The following is a 26,821-nucleotide window of genomic DNA, read 5'->3' as shown; positions in this document are numbered from 1 at the left end:
CCATTCCCCACTCAACCCCCACAAAATGTCTCTGGTATATGGTTGTTCATTATTTTTGTTATTTTCTCGCCTGGTCCATTATACTCCTGCTATGAGTGAAACCATCCGGTATTTTTCTTTCTCTTTCTGGCTTATCTCACTAAGCATGATCTTTTCCAGCTCCATCCAAGTTGCTGCCAAAGACATGTGTTTCTTTTTTTTTTTTTTTGGTTGCTGAGTAATATTCCATTGTATATATGACAATGAACATTTAATGTTATTTCCTGACTTTATTGGTTAGGAAAATCCACTTGCGTGTCATCTCAAATGCAGTGGCCGTGCGAATGATGGACAGCTGTAAAATCAGGTGGATTCATGTAGCAGCCCCCTACTGATAAATTCAAAAAGGGGAGTTCTCCTGATCTTCTCATTCTCATAGAAACAAGAATTTGGTTTTGTTCAACTGCTCGTCCTTCGGGCTCACACTAGAGCTGCCATCTCGTGAACAGGCCCTCGTTTAGGTCACGGGTGCTCTGCCCCAGTCACACTGCTGCGAGGGTCAGCTCCACTTCCGTTGATGCTGCTTTGAAAACAACTATGAAGTTGTTGAAGTTGTTGAACAACTATGAACTATTGAAGTTCAATCAGTATAACTATAATATTTGAAATATTGTTATACTTGATTAGAAACTGGCTTTCAGTCCGCCAGAAATTGGTATAATGTACTCCTCATTAAAAGATAGTTTATAGTGTGCAAGCTGCATAAGCTTGGTGACCAATAACTTAAGACCACAGGAAAGAGACATAGTTTTGATATGTATGCCAAACTGTGTAAAGTACATATGCACGCATAGATATATAAATCCTTGTATGTTATCATTTTGTAAATGCAAAAAGCTAACATAAAGTTAACCTGAAACCCAAGATTTAAGAGACTCTTAGCCATTTGGTTTTAAAAACTATACTCCTTTGCATTTGTAGATAGAAGATCTTTCATTAAAAAATCAAGTATTTTTCATGGTTCTCCTACCTGAAGTTATGGGAAATGATTCGGAGCTGGGAAATTTTTGACAGGCAGCTAAGAATTAAGAGTTGGACATATAGAAAAGTATAACATAATAGTGCGAACCCACACGTCTCCTAACCGTAGCATAAATATTTCTAGGTTTACAGTATCCCCAAGGTACCTTTTCATCGTTAGGCTTAAAAGCTCAATATCTTTACCCTCCTGACTGATGTTGTGCATTTAGTATTTTTAATCCTGTATTTACAAAACCCCTTTATTTCCCCATCGATTCAGCCAGTGTCTGGCCTGCAGTGCCTGAGCACCCTTCCCCCATCTCGGCTGAGCTGCCCTGCTCTGCCTCCCTCCACCTCCAAAGCCTCCCCAGCCCTTTGTTCATCCTCTCCTCCCTCCAGTCCACTCTAGGAAAGGTGCCTGACAGGTCACCACCCAGCCCAGAAGGCACAGCAAAATGAATGTCCCATGGTGTGACCACCTGGGTGTTTTTTGAAAGAAAGATGATTCTTTTTCAAGTCAGAAGAAATACAGTGGCAGGACCACAGGCCTGCAAGGCTGCATTTAGTTTTGGGAAATAGTTAATAGGTCCCATCCTTATCTCACCCTAATCCTGAGGCTCTCTGATTCAGGGGATGATGTGGATACACTCAGTGAAATCAGAGCTAGACATCCAGCCTGCGACAGTCTGGGTGGGCCAAGAGAACCCAGTAGGTCCTGTGGTCGTTGCTGTGTGTTCATTTCCTTACTGACTTGAAAAAGTGATGTTTCACCTTTTTTTTTTTTTAAATGCATACTCCTAACAATGGTTAGGGGTGTATAAGTGGGTTTATTTAAAACTGGACAATCCCTCTCCCTGATCCTAGTTCTAGCCTTTATCAAAATGCTCAAAGCTGGGATCAAACCATTACAGCACTTCAGTTCTCCTGACTCCAGCACAAGCACAGGGTTCAGAGATTTCTCTGGCCCTGCCATCTGGGCTACAGCTTTGCCAGTGTCACTGCCTGTCTCCTAGTCCTTCCAGCACTTGCATATCTGGCATACCTAGGTACAAAGAACCAACTGAGGGGGAGATGTGGTATTTTCCAGAATTCAGGAAATTGAATTATCCACATAGGAAATATCACAGAGTAAACAATCCAACTGCTTTTTTTAATTAAAATATTCTGAAATAAAGATTAGGCTGTCAATGCCTTCTTTTATAGAGTGAAGGGGATTTTCAGCAAGGATAAAATCTCATGTTTATATGGTTATCATTTTTTTCAAGTCCAAATATGTAAGTGTGAGAAAAGGCAGCTTAAATTTAGCATAATTCATGGGCGGCATTAAAATCAAGTGTATGCAATTTTTGCTTGTTTCAGTGAATGACATACAGTGATGGAGAACAGGGAATCACCTTTCTGAGAGGCAGCCTCTGAATTACCATTGGAAATTAGTTATGTGATCCCAGGTCCTCAGCATCAGGCTGCAAAATATTAGCCCCTAGAGGGTAAAGGTTTAAGCATCGTTTGCTGAACTTCCTTTTTCCTCCCAGAGATAACCCCTGTATTAGATCATGTTTATTTTACTTGTAAATCACATCTCACTACAGGGAAGTTCAAAGTTTTAAAATGTTAGTTTTGGGATACAGTATCCAACCATTTTCTTCTTTTAGTTAGAGCCTCACTGGTTTTTAATCTGATATTAATCTCTCCAGAAGAATAACATTGTCTTTATGTAAAGCCTTAAGTTAAACTACAAATTTTGTGTGTGATACATTGTTTTTAATGAACTGAATTCTTCTCTTCAGCCTTATAATGCTTTCCTTGCTGCAGTAAAATGGATAATGACAGAACTTGTATTGTAAGTACTATTTGCTACATTAAAAAGAAAAAAAGGTCATTGCTTTTCTTTTGCACTGTAGAGTGAATTGGAGGCTGGGCTTCTTGCATTTAGTAACCATTAGATTCATAACTATAACCACTAGATCCAACGTGATAACCTCATTGAACATTTCAGAACATTGGATATTGACCCCAAAATGATCTTTTATTAAGTTATTCCTGGTCCCTGCTTATTCCCTTATGTCATTGTTTAGAAGACTAACAGCTTGCAATACACAAACCAAATTTATTTATTGTGGTTACTGTTAAATTTAACATAAGATGTCTGGCTGTTTTTAATGCAGCCTGGGTGGGCTGTGGTCAAAAGAACAAATTACCAGGGCTGTCCACTGTGCTACTTAGGATGTCTTGGCATGCGCAGAGCTAAGGTCTATGCGGGGTGGGCCAGGGGCCAGGCTTTGCTTAGGTGTGATTTAATTGTTTACCCTGTCAAATTATGGTCCTGTTTGGAAGGTCTTGGATGCATCTGTGAGTTAGGTCAAACAAAAATGACACAAAGATCAAAGACTTGACTTCCAGATGAGATACTGGAGACATTAGAAACACTGTCACACAAAAGGGAGGGATCCCATGGATTGACCATGTAAACCAGATTGTTTAAACTGCACCAAGCTCTTTCATTCTTATTTTCCTCATTCAGCCTCCAGTGCTGTGGGGTGAAGACAAATTTCTTGCCAATTTGATAAATAGGAATTGTCTATTGTTTTAATCTAGCCTACATTGATTTAACAAAAATTACAAACCCAAGTGAGTGGCGAGTAAGTTCTACACATGTATAAGAGCTAGGAAATGCAATCACAGGTAATAGTGGGTTTTTTTGTTTGTTTGTTTGTGTGGCGAATGAGCTGCTACAGACGGTAGTCACAGGGCTATAGTGGAAATGACCGATATATCTCCATTCATTTGGAGATGATTTATGTTACTTTTGTATTTTTTACTAGCAATTGAGAAATTTGGTTTAAGTTTCATCATTTCATAGAGTTTTGTCCCATCTGCCACTACATATATGTAGACACTCCTGTGTACACACATACATGTGATTGAACTAGTTTGCATTTTAGTATAAATTTTGAAGTTACTACGGATCATAGCCTAGGAAGAGAATGTTCTATTCATATTTTTGAAGCAAAGTGGCTAGCAACAAACAGAAGTTGACTGCATAGTAAGGACTCAGACTATAACTAGCAGGAGAGTTAAGAGTCCTTGCATCTAGGGCCCTCCCTGGTGGTGCATCAGGTTAAAGAGCAGCACTATGAAGCAATAGCAACCGCTCAGCATGAGTTTGATCCCTGGCCAGGATGGCGTAGCAGACCTCTTCTGCCCACCTGCTGCTCCCCTCGGTAGTGTACTTCATCAATCTGCCTGTTCTGCTCCCCACTCTGTCGCTGGTGAAGCTTCTCACCGCCCCTGTAACTCTGGCCTGTCTACCAATTCTGTATGTATAAATAAATAAATCTTAAAAAAAAAAAAAGACCTTGCATTTAGGTAAACCAGATTTCAGGGTTTGGCTGGTGATGATAAATTAACTCTTTACAGTAAGACAAAATCCAGTGAAAATTAAGTGGTAACTGAATAACCACATTGATATCTCCATGTTGTGCTATTGTTCTTTCAAATGAGGGAAACAACCCTAAAAGCATTGTTGCTATTCTATGCAAATTGTGGATGACCAGCTAACTTGGCTTTCCCATCATCTGTTTAGGTTCCTGGTGGAATTTAACCTCTGCAGTTGGTGGCACTCAGATATGACAGCTAAAGGTAAGCAACAACTGTATTTTATTTCTTAGTTCAGAGTGATAATCCCTGGCTTCACTGGCTGCTTTTCATCAGGGATGTGCTCACATAAAACTACCCAGGACAAAATGATGACTTTTCAGCTCAGTCAGCAAAAGGCATCCTTTTTATTATGTGCAGCACCATTCAGGCTAACAAAAATTCCACAGATTTCAGTCAGCCCACATTGATTGTACATGGTGGCCTGATTCCTCTGTGGAGGCTTTGAGGTCATCCTTAAAGGTAGATTCTTCAATAAGTTTGTGTGCAGTGCAGAATCTACAGGAGGGAGACACATCACCTTACTCCAAGTGAAGGAAAGGATAACCCTTCTGATACTTTATAGTCACCCTCATGATATAAATCTGATCACCTAACTTTCCCACTCTAAAGCCTTCCAGAATTTCAGCAGTAGTTAGGCGAATCTCCTAGAGGCATGAGTCGTGAAGTTAGATCAATATAGGTTTGAGTCCTTCCTCTGGCTTTGGCAAGTTAGTTGATCTCTTCAAGGCTCAGTTTCCCAATAATAAACAGTGTGGAAAATAGTAAGTAATATTTAATCCCCATCATTTGTGTGTGTCTATTTAATGATAAGACAAAGGATGTGATATGCTGAACTAAGTGACTAGAATACAGAAGTCAACAAATGGCAGCTATAATTAATTCACGATTGTGGTGGCAGCAGTGTTGACTGTGACCATGGTGATAATCCGGTCCCCGTGCCCTAAAAAGCCCCCGCTCCTGAGAGAGAGCCACCCCGCAGGAGATGCCCATCTGCTCAGCCACGTGCTGTCTCCCAGTACATGCAGCTCTTTCTTTCCTTCACACATGCATTCACATTTGAGGCAGATACCAAGGACTAGGGATACCAAGGACTAGGAGACTGCTTCCGTTATTTTAAATGTCATCTGTTTTTTAAAAGAGTTCTGTTAGTAACCTCAGCAGTTCCTCCTTGCTGGCCATATTTCATTTTGATGCCCCCCCCCCTTTCTTTAAGACTCCAGTCAGTGAGGATCCCTCTATTTTCCAAGGAAGGATTAGCAGCATCTTCCTGTCAGTCAGCTCACACATTGTCTCTGCACTGTTACTAACACAGTTGATAGAGTTTCTTGATGTGAGCTGCCTTAATTACTGTTACTCCTTAGAACCTAATTAGTGTTCAGCACATAGTAGGCGCTCAATCTTTGCTCACTAAATTACCCTAATCACCTTTCCTTTGCCAGTGGTGACCAACATGGCTTTGCCATAACCTTGCAATGTACAAGCAGGCCCATTTTTCCTGCGTTCAGGAAGTCAGGAGTTTCTTGTTAGAGTATGAGAAGGAGCAAGATATGCAGCCAGTTCTACATCTGCCTGGTGCAAGCTCTGGTAACAGTGAACCACAGGACTGGCTCATCTGGAGAAGCGGAGAGGCCAGTGGGCCAGGACCCAAGTGCTGTGCTCTCACCCACACACCTACTGTCCTGGTGACCCTCAAGGTGGGGTCTGGTCCTCACCTCCTCCTGCTGGCTTGGTTCCAGCTTTGAGTGCCCATAGAAAGACAACCTTAAGAGGAAAGGCTGAAGTAGAAACAAAGATTTCTGTGACAGGAAGATCATCACCAATGAATGTATGATTGCAATACTGCTAACTCTTTAAAGGATGGACAATAGGGACAGTGGGAAATAAATGACAGCCCATTTCTAGAAAGGCATAGAAAAGTTTTCAACAAGATTCTATTTTGAAGAACTTACCAGTATAAAACGTGTTGATGAAATTAGGTAAAGTAACAACAAAAAATAATAATGTGTAAAACTGTTTCTGCCTCAAAAAACATCTAATTTGGGGGCAGGGTGTAGAGTCAAATAGGGGCAGCAGCGGGTGTGAATAAGCAGGGACCACAACATGCATCCGGCAGAGAACACTATGACATGAACCTGGTTTTGTTTAAAACTGCACAGGACTTGACAAAAAAGATGAGGAGGAGCCTACTAAATCCCTGCTTATTTTCAATTCCCTTTTCTTACTTGAGTGACCAAACCACAATCTTGATGTCTGGAGTGGAAAAAGGTGACTGACATGGAGAGAGAGAAGGAAGGAAGCTCGGGGATCTAACAGAGGCTGAGAGGAAGCTGCCAGCCCAGGGGCTGCTCTCCCTACAGCGCCTGTGCTGGGGCAGACCCTACTGCTTCCCGACCGGGCACCCTGGCACCTAGCGCTTCCGCGCCCGGCTCTGCAGTCAGGCTTCGGTTCCCCACCACCTTCTAGCTTCTCTGGGTGTGGTTTGGTTTTGCCGGCTGTGGTGTTTGCGGGAGCAGAGTGGGGCGGTGCGTGCATGGGGGGTGGGGGAGGCTGGTGCTCACCTTTTGGGTGATGGTAGGTTTTGTTTCATTATTTTGGCCAAGACATCTGGCTGTCAGTGGGCTCAGTGCTGAAGGCAGCAGCCTAGGGCCTGCTCCTGGGCCCTCCTCGACACCAGGTGTCTGCTCACTCCTGGTGGAGGAGCTTGGTGGTGAGTGTGAGGATGCCCACCCTCCTCTGCGGACCACCATCCACCTCCAGGGCCCCATACTCACCCTGGCCGTCTCTTCTTCTCTAGGACCTCTATCACAGGCAGTTCCTTCAGATTTGACAACCGGTTTCTGAGTTTCTATTGGGTACCAGACATTCTGATTTTTGCTTAAGCCAGTGGTTGGCAAACTGGGGGTCATTGCAGCTACCTCCTAGGTCAAGGCAATGTGTGGAGCCCAATTTGGTGGTCACAGTCTCTGACATCGAGTGGGTGGAGGGCAGGGAATCCACTGGTCACCCTACAGCTCCCAGCTCCTCACAACAGACTTCGCTGACTCCATATGTTAAAATGTCACCGTGGGCAAACTCTGGTGTGGCTGGAAGGCTATAGGGCAGGGTATGATGAATAAAAAAGGACACAGTCTTTGTTCTCCTAAACAGTTACAGGAATGTGTGAAGTTGCCCATTCTGATGTTTGCATCCCCTCAATCCAGCTGGCTGCCCCACCAGCAGCGATAGTGGGCAACATTTGAGCTAAAAAGAAAAATGTGATGCTTTAGTTCTGTGTGTTGTCATAGGCAACCTTGCAAAAATGACCCTTAATAGATACAAACCATCCTCTCTCTATTGCCACACTGAGACCTCCTGACAACCTACGGGAGGCCTTGTCAAGTAATTATATCCTGGACACGTGATGTGCCAATTATATGGTGCTTTTACATTTCCAGTGTCATCACATTGACAGTAGATTCTTCCCACCCCTTAAATGCCCCCGAGGCTTGGAGACTGCTGGAATGTTGAATTAAAGCAACCTTTCTGAGCCACCTCAGAGAGCCAATAGAAAATGGATTCAGGGCTTCCCTGGTGGCACTGGGATTAAAGACAGTGCTATCAAGCAATCGCCAGCCACTGCAGCACGAGTTTGATCCCCGGTCAGGGAGCTGACACTCCTGTCTCGCCCTCTGCTCCCCTAGACAGTGTATTTCTGTACATCTGCCAGTTCTGCTTCCCACTGTGGTGAATCCTCTCGCTGCGCTCCCCTTGTTTCCATAAATATATAAATCTTAAAAGAAAATGGATGCACACCTAAACCAAAGTCTGCACCTGAGCTAGTAACAGCGAGGTGCCCTGACCTTCTCTGCTTCCTGCCATGGTCTGGGCCAGCCACTGTGCATGGACTGTCTCCTGGCCTTCATCCCTCCGCGAGGCAGTGCTATGGCTTCTTCTATTTTATAGATAAATGAAATGAATAAAAGGGGGTGAATGAGCTCCCCCACTGGAGCTGCTATCATGTGGATATGGTTAAATGTATATGTAAATTTTAAACCCAGTAAGGGAGAGAAGAATTTCAAGTACCACGACAATATTGACTTGCAAGCTTTCTCCATTCTACATTTACCATTCCCCCACTAGATAAGATGCTGAGCTGAGACATACATCTTTGCTTAGCTAAAAATGGAATCCATAATTATACTGTTTATCTGCTTCATTTCCTTAATGAAGGGGACTGTGGAAGCCCATTTCTGCTTGATTATCACAAAGGTATCATTTGGGCGAAGTTGCACAAAGAGAATGGAACTTGTTGGCACCCAGTTATGAATGGGGGTGCATTCACAGAGACAAAAGAGGAAGAAAGCTTTTCAAATGACAACTCTATTCATTCCCAATTGTCTGTACATAATTACTGTGAACCCAAGTCATTATTCTCATCAGGGACATTGGTTGCTAAGCAAACATTAAAGAAATCCAATTGTGTGGATACCCCTTTGGGTGCTCTGTTGTGAGAGAATGACAGGTCAGGGTGACTTCTGCTGGAGACATCCAGCATATGGAGGTGGGGGCAAAGCAGTGTGATGGCAAAGAATGGGGGCTTCTAGATGTGACCACCCAGGCAGTTGAGAGCAGTGTGATTTTGGCAAGCACTTTAATTTCTTTGCACTTGTGTGTCTTCAGTTGTGGAACAGGAGAGCAGCGGTCTTGTTCATTGCCTTGTAGTGAGGATTGTTATCCCCTCAGGGGATCGGCGTGCTCTTTGGTATGCAGTTGATGCCTAGGTCAGATTAGTAGGCAGGTCCTGATGGTGGCCTTGCTCTTTAAGTAATGACCTTTGTACTGGGTCTCTGTGGGACTCCAGACAGCTGTGTCTGCTTTCCCTTCTGGAAAAAGTGGAATCAGTCTACCTGAGTGCCCTGATCCTGTGTATCTACACCTGTGTAAGACAGAATTTTGAATGAGATAGAGCACCCTTAAACCACTGGCAAGTTCTTGACGGGAACTTATATGTACTGTTTTCTGTAGCACTCCAGGAAGAGAAAACTCTGTATGATTAAACCACCTTACTCTTACTTAGATTAAATGTAGCCATCACCTTATAAGATAATTCATGCATTTCCCAAAAGCACATCAAACAAATTCCAGCCAATCTGGAGTTGTGCTGCAAATATACTCAATGGTTTATCGCCCCAGCAGTTGGGGTACCCTAAAATTGACAAAAGAACAAGAATTTCATCTCCAGAAAGGATCAGCACCAAAGGAGTCTTGCCACGGAGAGCGTTGATTTATTCCTTTGACTGGGCCCAGACTATTAGAATTAGAAATGGTGTAATTATCAGGTTTATTTAAATCACGTGTGCTACCTATCTCGGCCTGCCTCAAAGACCTTTCTTCCTTTCTTTCATTGGCCACGCTTCACAGAGCAGTTAAATATATATGTGCTGGAGCCAGGTGGCCCAAGTTCAAGTTTTGGCTCGCCACATAGTCTCTGGTTGAATTTGGGCGATTTTTTCAGTCATCTCCTCCACTCACTGAACTCCAGTAGAGATAACTATTGTCCCTGTTTCATAGCTTATTTTTTTTTCTTCATTTTGTCATTTTTCACTGTTAAATAAATTAATACATGTAAAGCAGAACAGCATCTGGCACACAGTAATTTCTTTAAAAATTTAGCTGTCACCATTGTTAAGTTATTATATGACATCTGCATGTTTTTTGTCCTATCCACTTATATTCTATGCTCTTGTTTACTTCATCTTTCTTTCATTTTATGACTCACTTTCTGAAATTTAAGTTTTTAAAAGAAGCTTCCGAAATTAAAAGTCAGTATCACTTGCTACATAGAGAAATCAATTGTAAAAATAAGAACCATAAAAGTAAAGTGTCACCAAATTGTTACCAGGTACCCTGAGTACTCTGAGCTTTATGCTTGGCCTACCAATGTGAAAAAGAGAATAAATGAAAGAAAATGAAAATAAAAGATGTCAAAAATAAGAAACAAAAACAGTTGCTCCTGATGAGACCAGAGGCATTGAAACATAATTGGAAAGAGTAGGATGACCCTCCCAAGTGCTTTGCTGTGCTGTCGCTGCCGCATCCAGGGCACCTAGCCAAATTGTCCTCCCACCTAAAGGCAGGCCATGTGTCGTTAGGGACCAAGACTCTCGCCGCCTGTGTTGGCAAGGTGAATGGAAAAAACACTCAGGAGGAACATTCATTTATTCAGTGAACAGGTATCTCCCCTCTCTGTGAGGTACTGGAAGGCTCGGGGGACAGGACTTAGTCCTCTCGGAGGCTAGAATCTCCTAGCTCTTGGGCCATCACTGGGGGCGGCAGTCAGCGGGGCAACAATCTGCTTACTTCTCATCAGAAAGGCGGACAGTCTGCAGGTACAGTGAAACAGCAGCAGAAATTGTGAAACAGTAGAAGCTGTAGTGACTGAGCACTGACACAGAAAGGACACTCACAACATGCCAGCTGCGTCCATGCACTCGTTGAAATATCGGACCTCAAGCAGCCATTGGGCTTGGTGTTGTTACTCCATCTTGCAGAGGAGGACACTGCCACCGGGCGCTGAGAGATTAACAATGCACCAGGTGTCACAAAGCAGTGGCAGGATTCAGACGCCCCAGAGTTTGTGCCTTTAGTTCCTTTGCGATTAGCCCAACTCCTGGCAAGCCTGTGTTAGCTGTCTCTGACCGCCAGCACTACACGAAGGCCCTCTGAGGGAGCACGTGCAAGCCTGTGAACGGCCATGTGTGTGAGCATCCTGTTAAGACTTATGCTTGCTTTAGTCCATCCTCAGCGCAACCCTGACATTATTATAGGTTCCTCCCCTTAATATCAGTGACCAGTTCAGAAATCACATTTTCTGCATTAAAAAGCTGATTCAGAGTCTACTTCTTTCAATAAAAGCTACAATATGCTATCTATGAATTCCCAATTAATTTCTTCAAAGGTATTAACATTTAATGAAAAGTCCTGAGTAGAGATGGCAAACAGTCATCGTAGGATTTAAATGCTTATATAAACACCGGCGTTATCTGGTGGTTGCCAAACAGTGGTTTTTGCAATTGGTAACCAGGTAATATGGTTCACTTAATGGCAGCAAACTCCCACATAGACATCCCACACGCTTCCCCTTGTGGCTGCTGGCCAACCAGTTTTACTTGGAATATAACTTGAAGCATTGTCCACACCTCAGTTCCTTAAATTCTTAATGAGTTTTGGAGTTATGAATATAAGTTATATAGTAATTTATATAGCACATAGTATATATGCATCGTGTATATTAACACATACGTATATACATTTATATGTTTGTATTTCCATGTGAACAGCCAACAGTGTTGCACAATGTTGGGATGTTATAAACTTACAAGCGTTTTATTGGGAAGATGTTAACCAATGGCGTTCCTGCCAGGAGCCCTGCTTATACCAGCGTCTCCATTTTACAGATGAGAACACTGAGGATTTGCTAAACACAGGCAGCATGGATCTGTACTCCAGACTTCCCTGTCATCATTTTAACATCACAATGGCTCCTTCAGAATGCTATTTCCTTAACACTTGTTTATGTTCCAGGTTCTTTATTCAGTACAAAGTGTGTATCACTTCATTTTCTTCTCTTACATCAACCTCTCACAAAACTACTTTGCCCCAAATTTACAAATTAAAAAAAATTGAGACTTAAGAATTCTAGGCTTTGAGACTTGACCATTGTCCATAGCTCGCTGCTGTTGTTTCATCAACCCCTAAGCCTTTCCTAGACGCCTCCACGCGCGCATGTACCCGCCAGAGCTGTTCCGTGCTCTGTTGCCGGACAAGGAACTTTGTAGTAGGATAAGGTTCGTGGCTGTGACTCAAAGATATTACGTATTTTACTGTTCCATATTTCAATTTTCTTTCTGTAATAAAACCATGCAGTTGTACGGTGACCTTTGTCTCACCCTAAATAATATGGTGTAACTTACATTTTATACATTTACTCAGTTATACTTATGTGTTGTTGCTAAATTCAAGTAAGTCTGAGTCCAGAGACCCAGTGACTGATGTAGTCCCAGAAACTGAGTTCTTGCGATGCATAAATGATAGCAGATCAAGCCAACTCGACTGCGTGAGGAATTATAGCTTATAGAGTTGCTTGGCAGATGAAATCACTTGACTAATTAGAAAATAATGCTTTATGCTGTGCCTAGAAAAATCACAGAGCAGCGGGAGCGGAACTACGTTCAGCATCCCTGTGGACTGCCATTCATAATAAAGCCTGTGCCTCCTATTCTTTATCTCTCTCTCTCACTTTTTTTTTTTCCTTCCTTATCCCAACAGCCCAGAAATTGAAACAGACCCTGGAGCCTTGTGATACTGAGTACCCAGCGTTTGTCTCTGAGCGCACCATCAAGGAAACCTCAGGGAACATTGCTTGTGAAGACTGCTCCAAGTAAGCCCCCCGCCCCTCTGCTCCGTGCGGGATGCCGGTCCGGAGCCACAGCGGCCACGCATTACACTAGCCGGCAACATGGCTGCCCTCTGGTGTGGGGAAGTGCTTCCATCGGCTTGGAAGGAACAGCACTTGGTTTTGCTAGAGAGATTGTTTAGAGTCTGGAAAGTATTCAGAATGCATCCTAAAATATGGGAGATTTTTAGTCCAGTTTGTTGATGTTTGGGAAATCCTGATTGATGTTTTCCCAACTGGCAGTTGGCAAGTTCAGCTATCGGTTCAAGGAAAGTCATTATGTGTCTTGATTGAAGGCACCAATTCTTCAGGTTTCCCGCATTCGGGTGTAATGGCAGTGAATCTTGGTGGTTCAGTATGCATCTCCCTGATTACTAATGAGGTTGGGGCTCTTGTAACATTTTTTTTTTTTCTTCTCATCATTTGGGGCTTCTGGCCTCCTCATTCCAGCTGGCTTATTCTCTCCAGGGAGGTGGTCAATCCTTGTTGAATTAGGTATTTCCGGTACGATTTCTTTGCAGTTATAAGCTTTGTTTATGTGTCATCCTGTTCCTTGCTCCCTCTATTCGCTTTTTATAGATGTTGCTAGATGCATAGAAATTTCCTTTGCATTCAGTTAATTGTGGTCTAATTTGTTCTTTTTTTTTTGATGATCTGTGCATTTTGTGCTTGTTTAAGAAATTTGTCTGTCATAACGTTACAATGATATGCTCAGTTCCTTACTGCAAGTCCTTTAAAGTGTGGCCTTTGAGGTTTAGGACTTTAGTCCTCTGGAATCGATTTGTGTGAGTGGTTTAAGGTAGGTCTGACTTGGTACTTTTCCACACAGTTGGTCTTTTAACGAGCACTTTTTATCTAATTAGATTTATTTGGGTTTGTAGAATTTAGATTTACTTTGACACCTTGGGCTGAGTTTCCATATATATGCATATGTTTTCAGGTATCATGGTTTGTCAATACCTAGGTCAATACCATATCTCTATAATTGTTAGAGCTTTGTGATATGATGTGCTATTTAAGAGAACAAATATCCTTTCTTTTATTCTTCTCAGTCATCTTGGCTTTGCTTGTTGCTTTACTCCTTCATATTAATCCTGGAATGCATGTATCAAATTCCATGATTTATGCTAGGGTTTTGGTTAACATTGTAATTTTTTATGACATGGGAACGTCTCCTTTTATTAACTAAGTATATCCCTTTTTTTATATGCATTTAAATACAGTTGTATAATTTTACATTACACTTATATCCAGAAAGCTTATAGTGTTTCTTCAGAAATGGCATGTTTTAAGCTATATTTTCTAATTGGTAATTGCTTGTACATCCCTATTTCTATATACTGAATATCTTGTACATAATACTAAATGTCGACCCAGTAACGTGGGGAGTGGGGGGGGGGCGGGAAGCTCCTCTGTACTTCTTTCATACACAATTATCATTTATGAAAATTTTGCTTTCTGATCTCTGTACTTAGTTATTATTTAATTGTACTAGAATTTTGATATATTATTGAAAAGAAGCTGTGAGAATAGACAACTATATCTTTGTCTGAATGTAAAGAAATTTCTTCTAATAATCCCATATTAAATATGATGTTTGCTATGGAGCCTTTAGATTATAGCAAAATATAAATCATAGCCAATTTACCTTTGTACCTGTTTTTATTATAATTGTACACTTCAAAGCCAGGAGCAAATATTCATTTCCAGAATTGCTGTAACATTAGGTTGAGGAAAACCTCTTCAAGAGTGTTCGTTGTTATTTTTTGAAACTTGCATGGATATTGATTTGCATAAAAATTCATTTCTATGTACATTTCCAAAATAATTTTAATGTATTTATATGTTGAGAATATTGATATAAATATAAAAACAATGATAAATTATGAAATATACATGCTAAAAGATCCCTTGTACTAGTTGGATCATCCAATGTGAAAATACAGTTGCTTTCCCAGGACAAACCTTCATTGTTATGATGACAAAAGGCAGAAACAAAAGCCATAGTGCTTGATTCATTCACTTATATTGTGTCAAGAACCTTTGCATCTGTGCTCAAAAAGCAGAGTAGGCTGTACTTGTACTGTCATTTGGCTTTGCTGTTGAGGTCATTGTATGGTCACAAAATTACTTGGGTAATTTTCCCTCGTTGCTTAACATCTTTAGCATCATGTTTAAGATTAAGTGATCTGTTTCTTACAGGTTTGCTAAAATATACCCATACAACTGTTAGCAACTGAAGAGCTATTGTTTGGGTGGGGTTTTTTTTTGTTTTTTGTTTTTTTTTTTTTTTGCTTTTTGTGTGTGTCAGTAAATTCCTCACTACTGAATTAGTTTTCTTAGTGGCTAGGTTATCTCTTTGGAATTTGTTATTTGGGAAATAATTTTGATGGTTATATATTTATTCAAACATTTCATCTCACTTCTCATGTTTATTGTATGCATTTGTTAATAGTGTTCTCCTTTGATTAAAAATGCTACCATTTTTGTAATTTTGCTTTATATCAGTCTCTCTATACCTCTCTCCTTTCTCCTCCTCCTTACTGTCCTTTTCCTCCTCTTAACTCCATCCTCTTATCGATCCCTCCCTCCTGTCCTCTCTTCCTTACCAGCTGAGAGTTTCTTTCCAAAGAACCATGACTTAGCTTGTCTGATTCTCTTTTCTGTTCTCTATTTCACTTTTGTTTTGGCTTACTATCTGTATTATTACCTTTCTTCTAAGTGATAGGGGTTTACTGTGTTTTATTTTCTAACATTTTGTGTTTGGTGCTTAACATTTTTACATACACACACACATATATATAATTTCTCTCTGCATTCTAGTTTCTCTCCATAAATTTAATATGTGGAGATTTCACTGCTATACAACTCACATTTGTCTAAGATTCACTATGTTTTATCTTTAAGTTTTTAAATAGTATTTTAAATTTCTTACTACATGGATTTTTGATACTTTTTATTATTGATGTCTAATTAAAAGACCTTGTGGTCTTTAAAACACATGTTTTTTAGTGTGTGTGGAGATTTGCTTTGTATTCTCATACTTATCCATGTGTTTCTGCAAACAAATAACATTCTTTAATAGTTGGGTATAAGGATTAATATATAGCTACTGGATCAAGATTTTTTATTATGTTTCAAACTTTCCTTACTGGAGAGTCTATTTTAGATGTCAATTTTTCAACAAGTGTAGATTTTTCATGTCCTTAGGGATTTCAGTTCATTTTGCTTTCTATATTTTTCAAACTATGGACATCCCTGTTTAAGACGGATATATCTTCCCGACAAGTCATTCTTTAATAACTATGTAACAGCTTTCTTTACAAGGACATAATATGTGTATCTTATTTTTTAATAGTATAGTGCAGTAGTTATTCTTTGGTAATATTTCCTAGAAATATTTTACCCCTTGATTTCGTTTTGAAATATATCTGGGCTTGAAATTTTTTGTTATGTCTATTTATTGGTTGATTTAATATTTTAAAATTTTATTGTGCTTATAATAAGTCTAAATACATTTCTGCCATCATTTTACACTTTTTTTTTAAAGATTTATTTGTGCATACAGAACTGGGGTACAGGCCAGAGATGCGGAGGGTGAGAGGATTCACCAGAGACAGAGTGGGGAGCAGAATAGGCAGATGGACGAAGCACACTGCTAAGGGGAGCAGCGGGTGGGTCAGGAGAGGTCTGCCGTGCCATGTGGTCACCTCCGGGGCAGGCAGGAATTGAAGTCATGCGGAAGTGGCTTTAGCTTCTCAGTGCTGTGCTTTTAACCTGCTGCACCAGGGAGGGCCATTTTACACTTTTTTTTTTAAAGATTTATTTATTTATGCATACAGAACTGGGGTATACAAGCCAGAGGTGCAGGGGCAGTGAGAGGATTCACCAGAGACAGAGTGGGGAGCAGAACAGGCTGATCAAAGAGGCACACTGCTGAGGGGAGCAGCAGACAGGTCAGCAGAGGTCTGCCAAGCCATGTGGATCACCTCGGGGGCTGGGGATCAAGCATGCACTCAGGTGGCTGTGGCTCACTTGCAGTACTGAGTCCTTACCAGATGTGCCACCAGGGAGGGCCCCCCATTTAATGATTTTTAATCCCCATGCTTTTTTCTTGCTTTTTTTTTTATTTTTAGCTGTCTGTTCCTCTATTCCTTTTCCCCCCTTTTTAGTATGCAAAGCACATACTCTTAGTAGTTACCTTTAACTCTTCTATCATGCTTTAATTGGTTAGGATTGCTTCTATCTTCCAAAAAAAACAAAAAGTTAAACACTGTCTAATGGGGTTCACATCCCATTTGTTCATTGTATATCTTCTGAATTTCTCTATGTTTTAACCAACCACATATTTTACTATTGCCACTGCTGCCTATAGGAAATCACATGCTTACCAATTCGTTGAATCAACATTGCTTATTAAAAAAAAAAAAAGCCTTTTAAAGAAATTACCTCAAAATATTCTTCAAAAATTATGTAGAATTGGTAGATTCTGTCATTCCTGTCTAAACACCATATGTAATGTGGACTCTGCAATGCTAATTTAATTCCATAGTAGCAGAAATGAAGTATTTGGAAGATACCATTCTGTCTCTGACTTTTAGCTTTGTATGTTTGTAAGTAATCTCCCCCTCTCAGGTAATTTTTCAAGTATTTACTTAACTTCTTTAATACTCTGCAGTTTCACTATGCCTAAATTGAAAATATTTCTGTGTATTTGCAACATTCACTTATGTTGCGAATTTACTAATTTACTTTGGATTGTGTCTAATGTGCTGCTTAAAGAATTCATTGAATTTTCAATATGATTGTCTTCTTATTTCAGAAATTTTATTTGATTTTTGAAAAAAAAAGGTAGTCTTTTATATAGCATCTTATTCTTAGATGTTATATACCTAATTATTTGGGCTACTATTGGTTTAGTACTACTAATATTGGTTTAGTAGTTTAAATTTTAATTCTCTGTTAATTATCTATTTTCTTTCATGGTAAATTATTTGTTCATGTGTTTTGTGAATTTTGATGATGGACTGATCTTTCCATTAATTATTATTTTTTGTGTGAGCAGAATACAGCTTGAGGTCTCTTCACAGCAGATTGACACCTGGGCTGTTATCATGAGTTGTATTGATGCTGAATGCCTGTATTAAATTATATACATACACACTTTCATCCAGCATCTCTAGGTGTTTAAAAAAGAACAGTTTTCATATTTGCTCCATTGTCCATGTTGTACTTAATTATTGTCACTGAAAACTCCATTGTCCATGTTGTACTTAATTATTGTCACTGAAAACTTCGTAGAGCTAGCACAAGAGAGTATTGAAATACAGTAAGTAGACAATAACAACATGCCATGGTTTGTGCCAGGATTAGAGTAAATGTTACATAGAAGCACAGAAGGGAGGCTGGGGTGATCAAGACAGGACTTCTGGAAGAAGTGATCCTAGTGGAGGCTACTAGGATACACAGGACTTAGAAAGTACAAGCGTATCAAACAGAGGGAAGAGCCTTGTAGAGGCAAGAAAAGTTGTGGTTTGTTCAACAAATTATTAGATGATTGGGGAAGCTGGAAATCAGAATTGGGGGTGAGAAGAGGTAAGAGAGGACACAAAGCTTGAGGAAGGCCCAAATTGTGTCGTCTCTTTGATAATGTAGAAGGCAGTAACAGTAAGTCCCCACTTGATGTCATCAAGAGATTGTTGCAAATTGACTTTAAGCAAAGTGACATATAATGATGCAACCAGTTTGACCACAGGCAAATCAACCAGCGTAGGTAGTTGAACATAAAATTATGATATTATCTCATATTATAATAAAATAGATACATAAAATGCTCTTGTTGGATGCTTCTGAAGGATGGAGCCCTTTTACATTTATCTGTTACATTCTTGATTTTCTTTGTCCTTGTTCCATTTTATGAAATAAAACATACTAGAACATATATCTGAGTATTTACTGAAGTATTTGTGAATTTAACTTTTTGCATTTTTTGCATGAATTTTGTGTTCTTTGAATGCATTAAGGAAGAAATTAATGTTATTTGACTTTTGTCATTTCTCCCTTTTGATGACCAGTAGATTTTTCAATATGATGGTCAGTACATTTGGTGGCAACCAGAAAACTGAATTTGCACACCTACTTTACCTCTAAGTTGTTCCAAAATTTGTAAAAATTTCCCTGGAAAGAATGGTATTCCACTGTACTAGTTCTCAAAGATAGTTATTAATTTTTGAACAGCTTTGTAGGTAACTTTAGGTCAGGGGCAGTAACAGTCAAAAATAACACATTTCTACAGCATTTGGCTATGAGTGAGTAGGAAACTGAGTTTGGTGAAAATTATAGTATTTCAGAAATTATGTACTAAGATCTTTTTCAAAGAAAAACATCTCGCCTCCCGCAATGGAACATACACAACTGTGTCCATTACAAACCATTCTCAAGGCAGCGATTACTTTCTTCCACAAGCAATGACAAACCATAGAGCAACAAGCCCAAAGAACTGTGTGCTTCCCACGGGAATGTGCTTTGCACTGCAGTAGGTTGCTGGATCCTCATGGACAGTCTTCCCTTCTCAGAAGAAGTCAGATGACCTTGGCGCCTAAACATTTTTATTAGACCAGGAAACCATGTCAGGTGGTTCTAGCCATAGAGGAAAAGCCATTTCGGTTGCTGCGATATTTGAAGACTAGCTGCACCCAATACTCTATTTCTTTGTCCTAGTTCCAGAATCACTTCATGGTTTTATATGGAAAATACATCAAGAGGTGACTCAGTTGCTCTAAATAGAAACCTTCATATTGGCAACTCTCAGAGTGGACATTTATCTGTCCATATCATAGACAGATATATTATAGCAGAAGGGCAGTATGCAATGTTTAAAAAAGGATTTTGAAAAATATAGGGTTTATTAAGAATGCAGGAGCCTAAAAGAAAATACAAATTTACATAAGAATGTCATTAGGGTTGGTGGTTTGGCTGCTTTAACCAATAATTTTCGTTATTCAATATCCCACTGATTATTAAATTAATCTGTTATTTAAACAGCAATCGAAAACAACTGAGCCCATATTTTCTGGGCATTTGTGACTGTCAACAAGTTTAACAAAATTGGATTCTAAAGCGAATGTAATAGTTTACTATTTTCCAATACATTCTTTCCTTCTTGATAGCCCCTCAATGTTTGCTGAGAAAGGGATTCACAAAATCTTTCATAGAAATAAAAGTTAATTGTGAAGTTAAATACTTACAGTCAGGAGAAATAATAAAACAAAAATTAATTAAACTTGTGTCACATTTGTGATGCCAGAGCTTTAAAAATCTTGCCCCATTTCAATGTTGGCAATATATTAATTTTTTAAGGCAATGTAGATAATTTTATGTTTTCTCACTTTTTTTTTTTTGTTTGGTAATATCACTCATCACTTTTCATAAAAATTATACTGCCATCAGTTTCACTTTGGAATCTGAACACAAGCTTTGCTCATCTCCCTGGAAGTCCCCAAAGCTGTGGCTACACTTTTCTTCTCTCATCACTTCTTCCCATGAGCCTTTCATTTGTTCGCTAAACTTCAGGAAAGTAATTGGTCTCGAAGCTGTGTTGACATGTTTCGTGGGCTACGGTTCAGAGAACCAGAGTTCAGGGTTTCCATTTACTTACAAACTACTCCAATTTCCTGTTGAGGTCTCCCGCTGGGTGGGATAGTTACTGTAGATCTTTAGATGGTCTCAGGGAAAGCCATGTAGGTGTCCTTACCAAGAGAGCCTTCTGGAAATGACCTATAAAATAGATCCACTGTACAGAGGGACAAAGAGACTTCCTGAGTAAAGGTTGGGCTCTGGGTCTGGACTCAACCTCAACTGCTACACTTACTGGTAAAAAGAATTATTGAGTTGTATAAATGTTCTGGGTTTCCCACAAGGGACATCACACCTATTTCATGGCATCCATGTTTATTAAAAAAAAAAAAAAAAGTGTAACCCTCATCCCTAGCACAGACACCAGCACAGAGTAATGCTTCAGCAATGGGAGATGTTACATGAAGCACAACCTCAAGCCCACCTATGTTCACAGAGAGGTAGGACTCCAGATAGTCCCTCTTCTGAGTTTTGTAGTCAGGAAGTGAACTGAATAATTTCAAGTCAGGAAAAGTAGTTGGTGAGGTTTTTTGCTCCAACAGGATTGTCCTAGATAAAGCAGATCTTTATCTAGCACTTGTGTTTCATTTAAAAAACAAAAATGGAATTCTGAATTCTGGGATTACACATATTCAATAGTGATCAGATACTTAGTTTTCCAAATAAGAGGCAGCCTTTGCCAGTGGGAGTACAGTACTGTCATGAATAAAATAATTTGTAGGTATTAAAATGTAGTTTTTAACCACTGAATTCTGGAGAATACACTAACTTGTTGAAATATCTTTGTAGATCCTGCTCTATAGATTCTTGCCAAACTACTGTATTCAATCTTGTTTAAAGCATGTAAATGAATGGGATTCAATTTCCCATGAAATACTCATTGGCCAAGTGTGTTTAGTTCATTTCCAGACAAGTCAGCTTTCGGCTCTATAGTGAGATTAACACCAAGGATCAGATTCTCCACTTCGAAGTGAGGGCCATTAGCTCCCTTTTCCTTCACTTTTCCCTTGTCAGTATTCATCCACTTCTAGTAGTGTCGCGTTGGCTGTCCCTGTCCAGAGCTGTGGCTCACCCAGACGAAATATTGGTGGTTCCTGCCTGAATGTTGGTGTCATGCTCATGCCGCTGTAAACAGCCTTCTTCTCCTCCCTGTCTGTTCCTGCTTCCTGTTCCTAATCACAGAAGGTGGCAGGAACAACTATATAATCCTAACAATGATTTCTTTCCATGACAGAAGATTTAAAGCTTGACTCCATCGAATACAAGTTTTTCAATAATTTGTCATAGAGAACTGAGGATGTGTCATTCAGCCTATTCTTTTTTTATATTATGGGTATAAATATGAACCCACGTAGCTTTTACAGTGTTCAGCCCGGTTAAAGCTGGATGTTGTGGTTGCTAAAAAACACCTTGGCTTTAAATATTTTTAAAGTGGGGGGAGGAAAATCAATGCTTGTCTTGGGAGTTTATTTCGAACCGTTGAAATAGTGCCAGAAGATGAAATTTGTGATCCAGAGACATTGGCATGATCAGGATTAAAACATCTGGGGGTTTCATCTGTGGATTCTTCTGAGCCTCGATTCAGTGAAGCTCTTACTGGAGGCAGGGCTTCATTGATTCTCTTTCTCCGATGGGAACACAGCGGTGATTTCAATACTGAGCTTCCAGAGAGAATGGCTGGTGTTGTGTAGAAGTTGCTATCTTTGCTTGCCCTTGATAAGCAGTGTTTGGAGAGGTTTTAGTACAGGAAATGTTGTAAATTACTGTTTTCCCTCCCGAGTCCTTGATGCAAAATAAGAGGGGCACATGTCTATAATGACTAGGCAGGTCTCTACCTGACATGAATTAGTCTCACAAACAATTTCCCATTTGTACGTTTCTGACTGTGTGGGAACCCGGGGTGGAAGCACATGTAAGTTTGGCTGGGCTCACAACACAGTGAGGCTTTCCTCTTTTATGCCGGAGGGTAGGAGACCAGCAGAGCCAAGGAATATTTTTAGAATGTTTATTTGCATGTGGAGTGGAGGAGTGCAGAGCTCTATCCACACTATTGACGTTTGCAGGCTGCATTTCTGCGGTGCATTGTCTCCATCCTGATGGCTGTTTGTGCTGTGACGCCCACCACCTCAACCTCAAAGAGGAGTCTGTGTTCCTCCCTTGGGCTGCCCGATGCTGCACCTGAAGTGGCTTAGCAAGTTGCCAAAACCCTATAGATGTGTGTTTATTAACTCTCCAGCTTGCCCTCCATTTGTTTAGCTTGGAAAGAGTTTATATATTCCTGTGGGTATTAAAAACCCATCTGATGTATTAAAGGAGCTCAAAGGATCAAAGTAGAAATGCTGCTTGAAATGCAGCATATTGAACATGGACATAAAATTTCTAGATACAAACTACTTTTTCAAGGGACATTTTATATACTCAAGTAGGAAGTTCGTTTTTTTAATGATCAACTTTTCCTTGGGATATGGACTTTCTCTTCTTTTTCTTCGACCTCTGCTCTCACCTTTTGTAGAATCTCTCGTGATTTTGACAGGAACCTTTGGCAGCCTAGGGTGGAGACATACATTGACCTCAATATGGTTCTCATGTCTAGGAAGATGCAACCCAAGAACCTTAGCAAACACATCAACCTCTGGCTAGTGACCAAGCTTCTTTGTGCATTTGGAAGAAAAATGGGTGGAGAAGGTACAAGATGAGGATCAGAATCACCTATGATCCATATAATTAGAGGTGCAGATGATCAAAGCCAGAAGGATGTGGGAGAAATTCTCAGGCTAGAATCATTCTATCAGATGGTTCTCAAACAAAACACTGCTCTATTAACTTTCAGAAAACAAATTATATATTTCATTAATTATTCCATTTCTATTGAAGTAAATTGCCCCTGCAATCTTATATTATTTTGGGAGTTCCGTACCCAATGAGAATTCATATATGATTACTATTTATTGAATGCTTACTGTTTTCAAGAACCCCATGTCCATTTCCACATTTATTTTTCTTTCCATTTTTTCATTTCATCTGTGTTTCACCCTGTAGGAAGCTGAGACTCAAAGGAGTTCAGTCACCAGACCAATGTTACAAAGCTACTAAGTGCTAGATTTGAATTGGGGCGAGGCCTGCCTGACAGGGAATTCCTGTGGCATCCAGTTGAATACTCTCTGTCATGGCACCAAGTCACCTGTGTAGCCACACGTCAGACTCAGTTCATCTCACCATCCATTTGCTTGGGAAATTGACAATTCCACCATTCACTTGACTTACGGAGAGAAATCTACAGATACCCAATTTGACAAGAGCAATACACGTTCATGAATGCCAGGCTCTGCAAATCTCCATCCAACAACCTGGGGTTCTCTCATAGCCCTTATGCATCACTGTTTAAGATCTGTTCATTTGTTTTCCTACTCCACTGAAGCAGGTGAAGTATACTGAAATAATCATTGAAAAGTAGTCCAGGTTTTTGGTGTTGCACAAACGTGGGTTTGAGTTCCCCATGCCACTATCCACACTTCCTAATTCTAAACCTTTGCCAACAAGTGAATTACCGCTCTTAGTTGCCACCTGCTCCTCTTTAAAATGAAGATGCTAACAGTGCCTACAGGGGGTTGGGTTGATGTGAACCTTATAAGGTATAATTATAACAAGGCTTCCTCCAGCACCTGGTATTTATTTGATGTTTGTTAGCTGGAAAGACTTACACTGAGTTCATTGTAGATGAGGATATGTCATGTTAAGTCTTATATTCTAGCACTTAACATAGGGTCTTATGTATAAAACAGTGATCAGAAAACTGTTGACTAAAACAAATTTTCCAAGAAAATTACCTTGCAAAATGTAAGTAATAGGGAAGGAGTGTGTCTGTCACAATAGTAATAGGCAAGTTTATACATTTGATGCTTTTACTATCAGTTATTTATAATCTTCCTTACATTATTTTTTTCAAAATCCAGTTTTAGCAAAGGTGTTGAATTTGAGAAGGGTACCGAGTGAATTATTTCAGCTTAATAATAAACAACATTGAAATGACATTACCCAGGTTTGTTGAGAAATCACAAAAGAATAGGCTTCAGAAATACTTTTTGAATGTAAGAGATTGACTATAAATTAAACTATTCAGGAAAAATAGAGCAACTTGAAAAATTGATTAATGAACCCTAATATAATAGGATAAAGTATCCAAGGTTTATACAGTCACACAGTTCTCTGTGTCCACCTGTATTGTGCTCCAGAATGCATATTTCCATCTATAGTCTTTTTTTTTAAATGAATTATGCTATTACTATTGATTCTAACTATTTTTTGAATGGTCTATTTACCTATACTTATGTCACTTCTCATTATAAGGGACTCAGCTTCAAACACATACTTTCAAACTTTTTTCCCTCTCTGAGAATATTTATTTTGTTTCCAAGTCACGAGAACATTCATCAAGTAATGTTTATTAGTGGATCATAGTTGGTAATATTAGTATGGATTGCTACAAAAGAAAATAATTAAAATTTTGCTAGCGTTTATTATTATGTGACATGATTACAGTGAAGATGTAGCATTTAATTAATTTTGCTTTGCTTTTAAAGAATCATAATGTCTTTAGGAGTGAAGGCTGGATATTCTTTTATGTGTGTGTCCCCCCTTCCCCCATTGGTTTACAATGTATGAGTCAAAGGTATAGGATCACACCTCTTCAAGTATATGTTCCCATACCCACTATCAGAGCACCCACAGCCCTCCACCAGAATCCTCTGGGCAGCCCCCTTACCCTGCTCTCCACCCCTGCCTCCCGCTCTGGTAGCCTCAATTCTACTGTCTGAGTTCTGTGGTTGGGTTCTGTCTGGCCTATTGTTTTGTTTCTCTGTAAATGAAAATACCCAGTATCTGACTTATGTTGTTTAGCATAATTCCCTTGAGTGCTCTCCCTGTTGTCACGTGAGCAGTAGTCTAATGTGTATACCCCACGACTTCCTGGGGTACTTAGGTTGTCTCTATAACGCGGCTTTAGTAACTGCATTGAACATAAGAGTGGATATATTTCTTTGGGCTAGTGTTTTTGCTTTCTCTCAGTGGATACCTAGTTGTGGAATTGCTGGATAGTACGGTATCTATGTTGTTAACCTTTTGAGAAACCTCCATATTGTTTTCAGTGTGGAGGTGATCGAGCACCGGTGTTAATGCTCTGGGAGATACAGTTTGTGGCACAACCAACAGCTTCCCTCTCCCTGGTTCCAGTCTCGAGACACCACTACCCTGCATTCCCAGGGAGGTGCAAAGATTAGTGCCGGCCCTGAGGGTAAGGAGGGGCCCACAGCCTTCATCCTCACCTTGTTCTCATCCCTGGGGACCTGGCCTGCTGGGGGGGGGGGCAGCTCCCATGTCCCCATTTCCCCTCTGTCAAGCAGATGTGCCTCCCATGGCTCAGCTTTCTCTTCCCTGGGGCCACTGGCCAAGTTGTGGTAGCACCACAGCCGTTTATGTGACTGTCTCCTGCCCCCAACTGCAGTCTCCAGGCATCTCTCTTCAACCAGTTCTTAAGTGAATCATGGTCACCTCTCCGTCCCTCTAGCACTTCCTGCCTTGTTGCTGGTGCTTAAGAGGTGTTCCAATTTCACCCCAAGTCACAGCACCCTCTGGGCACACTACTCTGTGGTGTGCTTAAATGGCCCTTTGCGGGGAGAAACAGGCACCGCCTCTGATGCAGTCTTCCATTGGGTCCTGAACTGGCTCCCAAGATAGGAGACAATAGATAATCAACCTGTGCAGACTAGGAAAAGAAAAGTTACATAGTTAGAATGTTTGTGATCCTGGCCCTCCCTGGTGGCACAGCAGGTTAGGTCGCAGCACTGCAAGCTAGCCACAGCTGCTTTAGTGCAGGGTCCATCCTGGCCCCAGAGGTGACCCACATGGCGCAGCAGACCTCTCCTGACCTGCTGCTGCTCCTCTCAGCAGTGTCTTTGTTAGTCGGCCTGTTCTGCTCCCCATTCTGTTTCTGGGGAATCTTCTTACCACCCCTGCACCTCTAGCTTGTACCCCAGTTCTGCACGCATGAATAAATAAATCTTATTTTAAAAAAAGAATTTGTGATCCTTCTAAAAATTCCTTCAAGATCTGTCTTTATAGTCTATGTGAAGAGGGCAAGTCATTTTAATAGTATTTTATGAGTGCACGCTCACTTGAATTTTCTACCCAACATTAATCCATCAGTTGTTTCCTGAAATTTTAAAAAAGTAAAATTTGATAGGGTCAAGCTGAAGACTGATCAGAGGTCACCTGCGCCTGTGGGCAGTTTCATAAAGCCATTTGGCTTAGGCTATTAAC

General features: G+C 40.3%; 1 protein-coding gene across 1 annotated transcript in view; it reads left to right on the top strand.

The window, feature by feature from the left end:
- Positions 1–26,821, top strand: part of CACNA2D3 (calcium channel, voltage-dependent, alpha 2/delta subunit 3) — a 764,442-nt gene that overhangs the window by 709,951 nt on the left and 27,670 nt on the right. Inside the window, exons 32-34 of the mRNA XM_004676565.2 lie at positions 2,787–2,839; positions 4,583–4,638; positions 12,745–12,856. Of these exons, the coding sequence (XP_004676622.1) occupies positions 2,787–2,839; positions 4,583–4,638; positions 12,745–12,856 (221 nt within the window). The remainder of the gene's footprint in view (positions 1–2,786; positions 2,840–4,582; positions 4,639–12,744; positions 12,857–26,821) is intronic.

The sequence above is a fragment of the Condylura cristata genome, unplaced genomic scaffold (genome assembly GCF_000260355.1).
Source record: "Condylura cristata isolate star-nosed mole 26May11 unplaced genomic scaffold, ConCri1.0 scaffold00004, whole genome shotgun sequence".
NCBI lineage: Eukaryota > Metazoa > Chordata > Mammalia > Eulipotyphla > Talpidae > Condylura > Condylura cristata.
This window is presented reverse-complemented; position numbering and strand designations above follow the sequence as displayed.